General features: G+C 44.5%; 1 protein-coding gene across 1 annotated transcript; it reads left to right on the forward strand.

Annotated features, from left to right (window-relative positions):
• Positions 1-221: 221 nt before the first annotated feature.
• On the forward strand, positions 222-1310 carry LOC119522060 (melanoma-associated antigen B3-like). Its single transcript, XM_037820772.1, has one exon. The coding sequence runs from the start codon at positions 222-224 to the stop codon at positions 1308-1310; it is 1089 nt and encodes a 362-aa protein (XP_037676700.1).
• Positions 1311-15796: the final 14486 nt, after the last annotated feature.

A 15796-nucleotide genomic window follows, 5' to 3' on the forward strand; every position in this document is an offset into this window, starting at 1 on the left:
AGGATTCTCAGGGGACAGGCAGACTGATCTGGAGAACAGGAGCCCTGTGGGTTCCCAGAACCAGGACCTCAAGGGAACCTTCAGAGGTGGCCTTCATGACAACCGAGGTGGTAACTGTCTTCTTAAGGTGCTCACACCATGTCATCCTCCCTCCTCCAGTGGGCCATCATCACCTGTTGTCCTGCTGACAATTCTGCCTGCCGTCTCTTTCCAGAGTCATCATGCCTTGGGGCCAGAAGCATAAGCGCCGTACCAATGAAAAAAAAGGCCGGGCAAGATGTGAGAGCCAGGATCTCAGGGGTGCTCAGGCCACTGCAACAGCAGCAGAAGAGTCCCACTCCTCTCCTGTTTTGGGGTGCATTACACAGAGTAAGCCTGGTGCTCGTTCATGTGACACTCCCCAGCAAGCTCAGAGATCCTTATCCACCACCACTATTTCTGCAGGTGTTTCATGCCCAAGATCTCATGAAGGTGCCAACTGCAAAGATGGGAAAAGGGGACGTTCTTCCCAGGCCCTGCAATCCACTGCACAGTCAGGCAAAGACTCTCTAAAAAAGCAGGTGAATTTGTTGGTGCAGTTCCTGATGCACAAGTATAAAACAAAAAAGCCCATTATGAAGGCAGACATGATGAAAATTGTCAGCAAGAAGCACAAGCGTCACTTCCTTGAGATCCTCAGGATAGCTTCTTTCAGCATGGAGGTGGTCTTTGGCATTGACTTAAAAGAAGTTGACTCTATCAAGCACTTCTATGACTTTGTCAGCAAAATGGACCTCCCCAACAATGGAAGGATGAATCGTGGCAGGGGGTTGCCAAAGACTGGTCTCCTGATGACTCTCCTTGGTGTGATTTTCATGAAGGGCAATTATGCTACAGAGGAGGAGATCTGGGAATTCCTGAATAAGATGAAAATATATGAAGGGAAGAAGCACTTCATCTATGGGGAGCCCAAGAAGTTCATCATGAAAGATTTGGTGCAGGAAAAGTACTTGGAGTACCAGCAGGTGCCCAACAGTGACCCTCCATGCTATGAATTCCTGTGGGGTCCAAGAGCCCACACTGAAACCAGCAAGATGAAGGTCCTGGAATTTTTGGCCAAGATCAATCAAACAGTCCCCAGTGCCTTCAAGGACCGGTATGAGGAGGCTTTGAGAGATGAAGAAGAGAGAGCTGGAGTCAGAGTTGCAGCCATAGCTGACACTACTGAATGTCCAGAGCAGGTCCCAGAACCAGCAGCTCTTCCCCCCGTTAGTGGAGTTGAGGAAGATTCTTGTCCTGTGGTTGAAGAAGGCAGTCAATGTTCCACGTAGTGGAAGACTGGGTGGGAGTGAAGGGAACACCATGCTAAAACTTTTGTGTTCCTGTTCTATATGGGTAACGTGGATATTTATTGGTATTTTTTGTTATTTTTAAAATGTTCCTTTTAAGCAAAGTTTCATTTAGCATTATAATCTGATTTTATGAAAGACACGAGTCACACTTATTGCTGTTTATCAGGATTAAGTGTAAGATTTTGCTGTTTTGTGAAACAAAATCTGAAACCTGTCCAGGGCAAGACAACATGGCTTCAGAATAGGCATGTCCTTGTAAAGTGAACAAACTCAGCAAATAAAATTTATGAAATCATAAAAAAGAGAAAAAAGTAAGAGTCTCAATATTTGTCTTTCCTAATCTATTTTAGTCTGTCATTTTAAAAATTGAAAGATACATAACTGTATTTGCTTAACTTTTTATGAGGTATGAGAAATGAAATTATAATAAATCAGACAACATGCTCACTGGCTCATTTATTCCCCAAACATTGAGTATCTGCTCTTCGGAAGGCTCAGTGCTAGTATTGGGAATGCTAAGAAGACTGAGCCACTGCCCGTAGAATTTTAGCTATCATGTAAGGAAAATGGTGATATACACTCTAAGACCCAAAGGACAAGAAAAAGGGAGGGGTGAAGAAAGGGAGGAGATTCCAGATGAGAGAAGTCAAGTGTAAATTCCCTGAGGCAAGGCAGTTTGGGGCCTTGGGAAACTGCAAATCCTTTAGTGGGAGGTCATTTTCAGTTAGGCTGCATGATGGGCTAGATGAGACTGGGGGTGGGGAGGGCAGGGTGAACAGGGGGCCAGATCCTCAGACAGTGGGTCCCAGAGTTGAAAGACTACATTTGGAATAGAAAACTGCCCTTAACAGTTACTTAGAAGTTGTGGGTAAACCAGAGAGAAATCTCCAACTGGAGCAGGATTGAAAGGTGTCCTGGGCTCTTGTCACAGTGTGGTTGAACCCAGTGCACTAACTAGATGCTCTGTGCACATGGTATCCAGGCAGCCTCTGAGAAGTCAAGGTACTACTCCCTGGAGGTGAGATGTCAAAAAGCTACAGGGCAGTTTTTTTTTGCTGTGTGCTGGAAGAGCCAGAGCTCATTCCTTTTAAGAGGGCATTGTAATTAGGTGATTTGAGTAAGATCTGGCAAACTCCAAGTGAAGCCTAGATTTTTGGTTGTGGTGATATTAAGGAAAATAAGGGTGCCTTAGATGGAGGGGAAGTTGGGAGGGGGGCAGGTTATTTTATATTGATCCTTGACTCAAATTCTAGGAGCTTTCGGTTACATCTAACCAGGTAATTCTTTTTTTTTTTTTAATTTGAAAGCAATCACTGTTACTAACTGACTAGATTATAAAAGTAATCATAGTAGACACCTTGGTTCATCCTTCTAATAAGCCTATTGATCTGGTCTCCCCTGTTGCCAGCATCTCCCCCTTCTACAAAATGGGTGGTCTTTTACTTCATCCCCCCTCTGGGAGAAGATAATTTGAAGGGCCACAAGAAGTTGCTTCTTTGAAGCATTTCCAAGCAGTATAGAGCTCATGAATCAGGTCCTCCATGCAGATGATGCCATGTTTACCAAGAGATCATGCAATCAGAGAGTTATCTGTCAAGGCAATCCGCTTCTTATTGATTTTGCCATAACCACGCTTATAGATCAGTTCATTCACTGACTTCAGGTTTGGGTACCCCCATGCAATATATGGTTCCACAATTCTCAGCATGTTAATTGAGGCCTTGTTGAACTTAACAAAGGTGCCATTGAAGCTTTGGCGAAGGCGAAGAAGTTGTAACACTTTTCAGACCTTTGGGCTCACGCCATTGATACCTCTGATCCTGGTGACAAATGCCCATTTGGGTTCCGCAGGTACATAGAAGTTGCCAGCTTTTCTTGCCGTTCTAGCCATTCGAATATCAGTTCTGTATATTTGCCTATATTCCTTGTGACAGTGCTTGGCTTTTTCATAGATAAGCTTCCTCCTTGCCTTTCGAAGCATCTTTTGGGCAAACTTCTTTCTCAAGCACTTGATCTTCAGTTCAGTAAAACTCCTTCGCTTTTTCTTAAGCATTCCAGCACAGCTGGAACCTTCTTCTTCTCTTCGACACCCTCCGTGGTTCTAGCCAGGAAAGAGCTCTAACCGGGTAATTCTATCTCACACCACATTACATGATTTGTCTTCAAATGGGTAAGTATTACTTAGATTTCCCTGCTAAGTGACTTTTTGGATGATTTTGTTTTATATGTCCTAGAGCACTGCATACTCTCTAACATGTCCTGGATTTTAAAAAATATCACAGAGCAATAGATGGTATCACCTGGGGTCAAAATAATAATATAATAATAACAACAACTACTACTACTATTCTTTAAAGATCCAAAACATGTCAGGTACTATGCTGGTTGTTTTTCATACATTACATACATTTCAATGGTTATGCAAGATAGGATTTATTAGTTTTCCTTTGTAGATGAAAAACTTGCTACTCTATCACATTCACATGGCTGCTAAGTGACAGGGCTGGCCGAATTCCTTTAGAGTCTTCACTGTTCTGCTCCTCCTAGCCCAAGGCAGACCCTTATATGAAGTCTTAAGTCACTTTTCTTCTCTCTACTCCAAAATGTATCTCAGGTGATAAAAATTAGGACTTTGTGTCTACAGTACTGGATTGGAATACATAGCCATAGCAATTAGCATATCAAGATAAATGAGAGGTATGAATAAAGGAAAGTAAGGGGAAATATTAGGCACAATATGATTATCTATGAATGCAGTGTCAGACAACTTGCAAAGTTCAGGGGCTCACAAAATCATCCTGGATGATCCCTTCCCTGTGAAAGTAAATCTATTAGAACAGAAGTTACATGAGAGGCTAAGTCTGCCTGCTGCAGGGAAGGAATAGCTCAGTGTGGTTTTTCTGACAGCCCACCTGGCTCCTGGCCTTGTGCTACAGCTTCCCTTTCTCACATCACTTTTATGACAGGGTCCCTTTCTCTGCACAGTTTGCTCTAGGAAAATTAGTCAAGAGTTTGCAGAGATGTGGCATTTTTCTGGAAGCTTTTAATCAAGGAGACAGGAATCAAGATGAGGAACCCTACTGCCATATAGGAGGATTGGGGACACCAACACCCCAGCATATAGGGGTCACACAGAGGCCGGCTCTATCTGTTCTCAGACCTAGAAGTCCCCAGGCCGGATCGTCAGACTGAGCAGCCTCTCATTTACTACTCACAGTTCTCAGGGACTTAAGAGCTTTGGTCTAAGGATGACCGCCTGAAGTCAGTAGGTGGAGGAGTCCAAGGATCTCGGAGATATCAAGGTGAGGACCCTGAGGACTGAGGGACCATCAACTCCAGAACACTGGGGTTCCATAGCCTCCCACCCCTGCTGTCAGCCTCCAGAAGCCCTGAACACCCTTGGCTGGCTGTGGCTCATCCCTGTTTCTGCCTCCGAGGTCCCAGAAATGTGAGGACCTTTCTGAGGGGAGAGCCTCAGGCTGGCTAAGGGGGGACTCCTGGACTGGTCAGGAGTCAAGGTGAGGACCCTTAGTGGAGAATGAAGCAGACCACCCCATCCATACCCAGAGGAGCCTGGCAACTTCCTGCCCCTGCTGTCAGGCCTGGAATGCCCCTGGCTAGAGCCTCAGGCCAAGGTGCCCCTTTGTTTCCACTTGGAGAGTTTCAGGGAGTGGAGGGCCTCCGGGGTAGGTGAGCCCTCATTCCTCAGAAGAAGAAGGCCCAAGTCCTAACAGGAGTCAAATGTGAGGCCCACCCACTGCTAATGAGGGCACCTCTCCTAAGGGACGTGACCCCACAGTCTGGCCTCTGCTGTTATTCCCCAGTGGCTCTGGAGTAACTGTCAGGATGAGGTGCCTATTCCTTTGTGCCTGGTGAGTGTCAAGGAGGGGAGGGCTTTGGTAAAATGAGGGTCACCCCAGTTCCACAGAGGGAAGAGTGAGGCCCTAACTGGAGTCAAAGATGAGGACCCTGAGTGCTAGGGAGAGGAAGCCCCACAGCACTCTACCCCTGCTCTCTGCCCTCAGGAACCCCAGGAAGTATTAGGCAGATGGGGCGCTTTGTGATGTCCCCCTCTAGGACTCTTGAAGATAAGGGCCTTATCTGAGGCTAGTGGACTGAGGTCTATAGAGGCAGTAGTCCCAAGTGCTACCTGGAGTCAAAGTCATAAACTTGAGTAGGGACTGAGGGGACCACAGATTCCAGAACAGTGGGGTCCTATAGTGTCTCCCCTTTGCTGTCAGCCCTTGTGGGACCCCAAATTCTCTGGCTTAGTGTGGCTCCACTGACATCCCCCTGAGATCTCCCAAATGTGAGGACCTTGTCCCAGGAGCAAGGACTCAGGTCAGTAGAGGGTAGTCCCAGGATTGGTCCAGAGTTGAGGTGAGGCCTTGAGTGAGGAAATGGAGACCACAAAGCTCACAACTAAAGGGGCTGCAAAGAGCCCAGCTCCTGCTGTTAGCCCTGGAAGGCTCAGAGCAGAGCTTGCAGACTCAGGTGTCCTATGAATAAATTCATTCTGGAGGGAGTCAGGAAGATGAGGGCCTTGGTTTAAGGGCAGGGTGAGCCAGTTAGTCACAGAAAGTACTTCCAGGTCCTGAAGGGAGTCAAGGTGCAACTCCTCTATGAAGAATGGGGCACCCAAACACCCCAGCACAGAGGAGGTTGCAGAAACTCTTGCCTCTACCGTCAACCATGGGAAGCCATGGTCAGAGCTGGCGGGCTTAAATGTCCCCTCATTTTCTCTGGGCATGGTCTCATGGATGTGAGGGCTTTGGTCTAATGGCAGCTATCCCTTTCAACAGATGGAGGAGATCAGCTCCCAAAAAGGAGTCAGAGTGGTGACACAGAGTGACAATGAGGAGACCCCTTCCAGAAAGAAGGGGTCCACATGCAGCCCCACCCCTGCTGTCAGACCTGGCAGCAAGCATGGCAACAGGATGCGGACAGGAGGAGTCACACCTTTACTTCCTCCCAGAGCATCTCAGGAGGTGAGGGACCTGGTCAAAGGTAACCAGAAAGAGGACTTCAAGGTAGTGCCAGGAGACAAGGTGAGGGCCCTGTGGGGACCACCCATCTCATAAAAGCAGGCCCCCCACCACTGTCAGCCTTGAAAGACCACATGGGCAGTTGTGGCCAAAGGAGGTGTCTCAGGGAATTGAGGGCTTTAGTATGACAGATAGGTCTCAAATCAAGACAGGATTAGGCCAGGGGTCTTGGTGAGGACTGTGAGTGTCACTTGAAGAAAGCATCCACCGAGAGCATGGGGCACCCCTCTAAGCCCTGGGAAACCCCAGGAAGGCATAGCCAGTTGTATCACCTCTTTGCTTTCATCCCTGAGAACCCAGGGTGGTGAAGGCCTTGGCTTGAGGCTGAAAGGCACATGTGGGCTGAGGGACCTGCCTGATCCTGCCTGAGTGAGGACTAAAGGGCCACTGATCCCAGAAGAATGGTGTTCCATACAGTCTAACCCCTACTACCAATCCCAGGAGACCATGAGCAAGGGTGTTTATTTGTGGCTCATGCTTTCTTCTGCTTTGGAGGACTCAGGAAGGTGAGGACCTTGGTCTGATAGAAGTAGCCTCAGGTCAGCAGAGGGATGTGCCAGGTGTCAAAGTGAGGACTGTAAAGAGTGCAAGGATCACCTCCATGTATCAGATGGGCATCATATACCCCTACCATTATCAGCCCTGGAAGGCCCAAGGCATAGATGTCAGTCTGAGATGCCCCAGAATCCCTCCTTAGGAGTAACAGAAGAGACAGCATCTTGGACAGAGTGGGGCAGTCCCGGGTCAGCACAGAGAGGAATCATAGACACTCCCAAAAATGAAAATGAGGATGCTGTCCTAGTTTGCTAATGCTGCAGAATGCAAAACACCAGAGATGGATTGGCTTTTATAAAACGGGGATTTATTTCGCTACACAGTTACAGTCTTAAGGCCACAAAGCGTCCAAGGCAACACATCAGCAATCGGGTACCCTCACCGGAGGATGGCCAATGGCCTCCGGAAAACCTCTGTTAGCTAGGAAGGCAGCTGGCATCTGCTCCAAAGCTCCGGCCTCAAAATGGCTTTCTCCCAGGACGTTCCTCTCCAGCAAGCTTGCTTCTCTTCAAAACATCACTCCCAGCTGCACTCTCTTTCCTCTTTGAGTCAGCTCATTTATATAGCTCCACCGATCAAGGCCCACCCCGAATGGGTGGGGCCAAGCCTCCATGGGAACATCTCATCAAAATTATTTCCCACAGCTGGGTGGGGCACACTCCAAGCAAATCTAACCAACACCAAAACTTCTGCCCCACACAAGACCACAAAGATAATGGCATTTGGGGGACACAATACACTCAAACCGGCACATTCCACCCCCTGGAACCCAAAATGGCATTATCTTTCCAAATACAAAATACATTCATTTATCACAAAAACTTAAATCATTTCAGTAACAAAAGTTAAGTACAAAATCCCATCAAAATAAGTTTAGGCTTGGTCAGTTCTAAGGCATAATTCCCCTCTAGCTGTGGATCTGTGAACCTAGAACAAGTTATGTGCTTCCAATATACAAAGGAGAGACATTCATAGGATAAACATTTCCATTGCCATAAGGAGAAACAGTAAGGAAAACAGGGTTAACAGGAGCAAAACAGTTCCTAAAACCTGCAGGACAAACTCCATTAGATTTCAAAGTCTGAGAGTCATTTACAGAACGACGTTGCATCCTTGGGGCTTGAGAGAGCGGGAGCCTAACCCTTCCTAAGGGCCTTTTCGGCAGCCCTTTCCTCTCCAAACACTTAGGTGAGTGCTCCAATATATCCACACATTGGGGAGACCACCTTCTCGGCCCCACCCTCCTCAAACATCGGGGCAGCTCCCGGATTCCCTTCCATCTCCGGGGCACACGCTCAACCCCTTCAGAACAGCGTGGTGGCAGCCAGGCTCTCCCCAATTCCCTGGGAATGTGCTCCACCCTCTTTGGGGCTTGGGGTGGCAGGACATTTCCTGAGCAACGAGGTGGAAGGCCCGCCCTCGACCTCCAGGGCAAACTCACCCTTTCCCTGCGTGTGGGCTGCTCCGCTCTCTCAGCCCTAGACCTCCTGACTCCAGACCTCAACCTCCACGGCTCTGTCTTTGAAGAAATTTTTCCTTTAATTTTTTCCTTGTCTGTCTCCTCCAGTCCAGACCGGCAATGGCTCTGTCTATAAAGATCTCGCAAAAATTCTGTTGGCTTTGCATGAAGCACACAGGGGTCAAAGCCATCAGACAATAGGACTTTCCACAAATCCTTTCTGGATAATTCCATCTCCAATCTTGGCTTGTACTGAAATGGCGGCTGGGTTTTGTGTTTGGTTACATCCTCACGTTGGGCTGTAGCCTCTGGGATTCCACCCCCTGGAAGCTCGTAATTTTCTAAGCCATCAGCTTCTGGTTTCTTTGAACCCAAGAGTTCAGTTCTAAGTTTATCTCTCTCCACTCGCATTTTACTATAAGCTGCAAGGAGAAGCCAGGGTATATCCTCCACAGATAGTCTGGAGATCTCCTCAGCTAAGTATTCCAGGTTGTCACTTTTAAATTCTTCCTTCCATCTGACACCAGGACTCACTTTTGCCAAATTTTGTGCCACTTTAAAACAAGGATCACCTTTCTTCCAGTTTGCAACAACACATTCATCATTTCTGCTCAAGTCCTCATCAGAAGTATCTTTAGAGTCCATATTTCCACAAACAGTCTCTTTAAAGCAGTTTTGGCCTTTTCTATCACGCTCCTCACAATTCTTCCAGAATCTTCCCCTTATCCACTTAAAAAGCCGTTCCAACATGTTTGGTATTTGCAGACTCAGCAGCAAAAGCACCCCACTTCTCTGGTACCAAAATCTGTCCTAGTTTGCTAATGCTGCAGAATGCAAAACACCAGAGATGGATTGGCTTTTATAAAACGGGGATTTATTTCGCTACACAGTTACAGTCTTAAGGCCACAAAGCGTCCAAGGCAACACATCAGCAATCGGGTACCCTCACCGGAGGATGGCCAATGGCCTCCGGAAAACCTCTGTTAGCTAGGAAGGCAGCTGGCATCTGCTCCAAAGCTCCGGCCTCAAAATGGCTTTCTCCCAGGACGTTCCTCTCCAGCAAGCTTGCTTCTCTTCAAAACATCACTCCCAGCTGCACTCTCTTTCCTCTTTGAGTCAGCTCATTTATATAGCTCCACCGATCAAGGCCCACCCCGAATGGGTGGGGCCAAGCCTCCATGGGAACATCTCATCAAAATTATTTCCCACAGCTGGGTGGGGCACACTCCAAGCAAATCTAACCAACACCAAAACTTCTGCCCCACACAAGACCACAAAGATAATGGCATTTGGGGGACACAATACACTCAAACCGGCACAGATGCTGAGTGAGAAATCTGAGTGAGACCACCCATTATAGGGCCTGAACTTGCCTGCCACAATTTCCAGGCTTGGGAGACTGTGCAGATATGGCCAGATAAAGAGATCTGGGAATTCCTGAATGCGTTGGGGGTATATACTACCTCATGTCACATGACAATGTCCTCTCCTTTCTCTTCTGGGTTCCCACTGACTTCCTGATTTTCCCTGTGACCTTTTCTGACCCTGGCTTCCTGTTGCTTCTCTTTGGAAAGCCTCCAGTTATCTGGATTAAGACCCACCCTCATTCAGCTGGGCCACACCTGAACTATGAAGAACATTTTCAAGAGGTCCTATTTATGGTAGGTTCACACCCACAGGAATACTAACCAAGATTAGGAACATACCTTTTCTGGGTTACAAACTCCATCTACCACAATATTCTCACACATAAATTAAATAACATGTTCTAATGGGGAAAAATTTACTTAGTTTTACTTCCTAAGCAGCATAATTGGCTAATTTGGTGTTCTTTGCCCTAGAACACTGTATAGTCTCTGACATTTCCTGAATTAAAGAAAGAAATACTCCCCAGTGTCATCCAGGATCAAATTATAGTAATACCTACCGTTCATTAAAGACTCAGCTTTGCCAATCGCTGTGCAAGGTCCTTTATATTCATTACATATATTCCAACAGTCCTACAAGAGAGCACTTATCAGAATCACTTATAGGGGAAGAATTTGAGTGTTTCTCAAGTTCATTTGGCTTGTAAGTGGCAGGACTGGACTGGATCCCTTATCTGCATTCATCTAGAACACTAGGTGTTCCACTCCTCCCAACCCAAGGACGACATTCTGTCTCCTAATATACTTTTCTTCTCGCTACCCCAAAATATATCTCAAGCAATAAAAATAAGGATCCTGTAGCCAAAGTATTAAAAACAATCCTAGGGAAGATAGGCTAATATGAGAATAATTCCTAGTTTGGGGATTGTCTGTGGGCTTTATTTGCCTAGGGTCCTGCTGCTCCTAACTCCAGGGTTTCTTGAGAGTTGACTCTACTCAAGGTGTTGCCCAGGAGTCCTGATCCTGCACTTTCCCACATCTCAGCACCCACCCCTGGGTCTTCCCCATTGTGCCCTCCTGACCAAATCTGGAACCTGACAGGCTGACCACCTCCTCACTGCCTCCTCCTCTGAATGCTGCATCCTGCTGTCAGGGGAACAGGCAGCCCAGAATCACCTGTCATCCCGACTTAGAACATTCCAGCTAACTACAGACATCCCCTGGCTGTCTCATCCTTCATCTTTTAAACCCTTGGATACCAACAATGCCTTCCACGTAATTAGTCATTTTAAACAGTTAAGTTTATACGCCTCGTCATCTCCCCTGGGCACCTCTACCACACTCTCAAAGTGTTTTTCAAATGGGTTGGTGAGTAGAGTTTGATTTGGCAAAGAATCTACTGGTTTTTTGGTTTATAAACCTGAAGTTAGAGAGGGGTTTTTTGGAACCACCCTGATATTTGTGGTAGGATTTTAATGGGACATCTTATTTGATATTGCCACTGATACTGTCTGCTGAACCCATACACCCATGAGTGAGCTTCCAATGTGGTCAATAACCAAAGCCTCCCTTGTAAGTGGTAGATGAGGAAAGACCAAGGAAATCACTGTGTAAGCAAACACCTACTGCAGATGAACCCCTCAAAACCCTGGAGTCCTTCTAGATTTGGAAAAATAGTTCCTTTGCTTATATGCTAGCTTTGAATAAAAAGAAAAAACAATTCACCATCCCTCCACTGCCTCTTTTCTATATCTGCCCCAGGAGAAAACCCTGGTTTTACAGTGCACCTAATGACACCTGTGGAAGTGTTCAGACATGTTCAGTCAGGTGGTGGGTATCAGAGAGTTGCAAGTTAAGATAAGATTTTGACATGCCCCAAATAAAGAACATAATCAGGCTCTTGAAGCTGTACAGGCTATTGCAAAGGGCAGGGCAGAAAGGTGCTCTTGAATGAATAAGGGTGGACCCTCCCTGCTGAAGTTTATAGGGTCCTTTTGAAAATCAGATGCTATCCTGTATTTGAACACACCTGTCACACAGTAGGCACTAGAGAAATTTGGTGGATTTCAAGTTAAATTTGACCTTTTATTGAACAATTACTATGTAACAGTTTATGGGAGAAACTGCAAGGGCTCATCCACATTGTGTTTTGCTTTCCTTCCTGGGTTGATGGGGTAACTATATTCCCATTCTACTTGTAGTTAAAACAGATCACTTAGCTAGCTTTTGTTACTGAAATATAAGCAGAAGCCATGTTTGTCTCTTAGGCTGTTTTAGCTTCCTAGCTACTAAAACAAATACCATACAATGGGTTGGCTTAAACAACAAGAATTTGTTGGCTCATGGTTTTGAGGCTAGGAGAGGCCCAAAATCAAGGCGTCAGCAAGGCAATGCTTTCTCCCTGAAGACTGTGGCACTCTGGGGCTGGATACTGGCCCTCCTTAGTTCTTAACTTTTCTGTCATGTGGCCATGCACATGGTGGCATCTTCTCCTTTCTCTTCTGATCCTGTTGACTTCTAGCTCCTTGCTTCCCATGGCCTCTATTTCTGTGTCCAATTTCCTTTGCTTGTAAGGACATCAGCCACATTGGATTAAGCCTCACCCTCTTTCAGTTTGGGCACACCTTAACTAATAGGACCTTCAAGGGTCCTATTTACAAATGGCACACCTACAGTACCAGAGTTTGGGACTTGAACATGCCTTTTGTGAGGGACATGATTCAATCCCCAATGCAGGCCAAGGTATTGGAGACCCAATATGCCCCTTCCACACTTTTAGTCCATTCAGCAGCAAACATAGACCCGATCGTGCTCCTGCACAGGTATCTATCTGTGCAGATTCCATTCTTCCCAATATGATAAATCCCAAGTTTGCTGCTTTGCTTTCCAGCACTGTCAATAGCATGTGGCCCCCCACTCCTGCATCCCCAGCACAATTTACCATACTAATTTTTTGGTTCTCTAACTCCTCACTACCCATTCCAACCTGACCTGGACACACCTAAGTACACACTATCCTAACCACTCATCCATTCATTATTTTCAGCACATTTTCTATTTTCTGTCCAACCCATCATCCTCCTTAGTATTTTTCACAGGTTATTCTTTTTTGCTGACCCCAATCCCTGTCTCTGTCTTTTTCCTAGCTCACTTCTAACTTTCCATGGGAAAGAGAATCCTCCTCCTCCCTTTACCCAATAGTCTCTTAGTATCTAAGAACATAGTGTGCCTTCTCTGCCTTGTCACCCATGTTTCTTTCTTTGAAAATATTCACAGTTCACATCCATGTATACAGACCCTCACCAAGTACAGGAAGATTGGCTAACTTTACTTTCATCTGTTTTCTCTCCTTCCCCAATGTGGCACGCATTCTCATTGACTGATGTTCAGATTGCTTAAAATCTCAACCAAATCAATTAAATATGTGTAGCTTAATTGCCTTTAAAATCACAAGCTGAACTGGTTCTTATGTTAATTTCTGCTTCAAGGCATAGACAGGAATAATTTGTGTCTACTGTTGACAGACACAGAGTCATTGCACTTTAAATGATGGGTGTTTTCTTCTCTTAAAATGCCTGATATTCGTTGACTTGCCTACTCACTAGGGTCTCAGGTACCAAGAGGAAAAAGTCAGTGCTATCAATTTGCTGGGCATTAAACCCACAAAAGTAATGTTCTTAATCTCAATCCACATTCCTGTGGGTGTGAATCCATTTGTAAATAAGGCCTTTCAAAGATATTATTAGTTAAGATATGGCCAAATTGAATCAGAGTGGGTTGTTATCTGTATTCGTGGAGGCCTTATAAAGAGAGAAAATTTGTACTCAGGGAAAGCCACACTGAGAAGCCAGAAGCCAGACATCATCAGAAATCAGAAGAGCAGACACAAAGAGGGAAATCACCATGTGACTGAGGACTGCTATCACCAAAGTGTTACTGACTTTGGAGAAGGCATGGCCTTGCCAACATCTTAAACTTGGACTTCTAGATGAACATCTTGAACTTTGAACTTCCAAACTATGAGAAAATAAATTCTTACTATTTAAGCCAACTGATTTTTTGGTATTTCTCATTGCAGCCCTGGCAAACTAAGATACCATTGGAATTTGTTTCAGTTTGCTAAAGCTGCCAGAATGCAATACACCAGAAATGGGTTCGCTTTTACAATGGGGATTTATTAACTTACAAATAACAGTTCTTAGGCCATGAAAATGTCCAATTCAATGCATCAACAGGATGATACCTGGACTCTGAAGACAGGTTGCTGGCATCTGGGACACCTCTGTCACATGGGAAGGCACATGGTTAGCGACTGCTGGTCCTTTGCTCCTGGGTTTCGTCACTTTTGGCTTCTGGTCCCAGTGGCTCCCTCTCTGAGCTTCTGTGGGTTCTCTCTTAGCTTCTCCAGGTGCTTCTCTGAATTTCATCTCTTACCTTCTCTGGGCTTTTCCTGTGTGTCTTTTATCCTCTTATAAAGGACTCCAGTAGGAAGATTAAGACCCACCCTGAATGAGGTGGATCACATCTCAATTGAAATAACCTAATCAAAAGGTCCCACCCACAGGAATGGATTTAAAGAACATGGGCTTTTCTGGGGTACATAAGAGCTTCAAACCAGCACAGAATTCATAATAGAAACTGCTTCCAGCCTTTGGACTGTTGTCATACATTATACTTCAAAAAATGTCATTAACCCCAGCGTAGATTGCTATTATTTTCATTTTAAACAATCAAGTATCTTTGAAAGACATTTACATAATAAAGAAAAATGTCTTTTATATTTACCTTTCTGGTTAACTTTTCCAGTGCTCTTCATTGCTTTGTGTAGAACCACATTTCAATGTAGTATCATTTCCTTCTGCCTGGAAGACTCCTTTAACATTTCTAGCAGTGAACATCTGTTGTTGCTAAATTCTTTCAAATTTAGTATTTTTGAAAAAATTTTATTTCCTCTTTGTTTCTGAAAGATGTATTCACTGAATATAGGATTCTAGGTTTCTATTTTTGTCAGCACTTTAAAGATGTTACACTACCATCTTCTAGCTTACATTATTTTTGAACATAAATCTGCTATCATCTATAACTTTATTCCTCTGTAGGTAAAGTGTCTTTTATCTGTGTTTACTTTTTTTAAGTTCTTTGCAGTTTATTGGGTATTCTTTTTTGAGGGGTGGTGGTGAAGATATCAGCATTTTTAATATTTTTATTAGGGAAGTTGTGGGTTTATAAAAAAATCATGCAGAAAATACAGAATTCCCATATACCCAACCCCACAGAGTTTTCCCTTTAATTAATATTTGTCATTAGTTATAACCTTTGTTATAATTTATGATTACTATAATTGTACAATTAGCTATAGTTCACAGTTTACATTAGGATTCACTATTTGTGTGGTACAGTCATATATTTAGAAAAAATTTTCATTCTAATAACATACATACAATCTAAAATGTCCCTTTTTAACCACATTCAAATATATAATGCAATGGTGTTAATTGCATTCACAATGTTGTGCTACCATCACCACCATCCATTACCAAAACTGTTCCATCACCCCAAATTGTATACTAATTAAGCATTAACACACCATTTCCTACCCCAACTATGGCTCCTGGTAACCAGTATTCTAATTTCTAACTCTGAATTTGCTTATTCTAATTATTTTATATCAGATCATATAATATTTGTCCTTTTATGTCTGGCTCATTTTCTTAACATGTTTTCAAGGTTCATCCATGTTGTTGCATATATCATGACTTTATTCCTTTTCATGGGCAAATAATATTCCATTGTATGTATATACTGCATTTTATTTATCCATTCATCAGGTTATGGATGCTTGGGTAGCTTCCATCTTTTGGCAATTGCGAATAATGCTGCTATGAACATTGTTGTGCAAATATTTGTTGAAGCCCCTGCTTTTAATTCTTTTGGGTATATATCTAGTAGTGGGATTGCTGGGTCAAATAGTAATTCTATACTTAGCATTCTGAGGAACTGCCAAATTGTTTTACACAGCAGCTGCACCATTTTACATTC

This window comes from Choloepus didactylus, chromosome X (assembly GCF_015220235.1).
Source record: "Choloepus didactylus isolate mChoDid1 chromosome X, mChoDid1.pri, whole genome shotgun sequence".
Lineage (NCBI taxonomy): Eukaryota > Metazoa > Chordata > Mammalia > Pilosa > Megalonychidae > Choloepus > Choloepus didactylus.

Coding starts and splice junctions, on each gene's coding strand:
- LOC119522060 (XM_037820772.1), top strand. CDS start 222: ATGCCTTGGGGCCAGAAGCATAAGCGCCGTACCAATGAAAAAAAAGGC.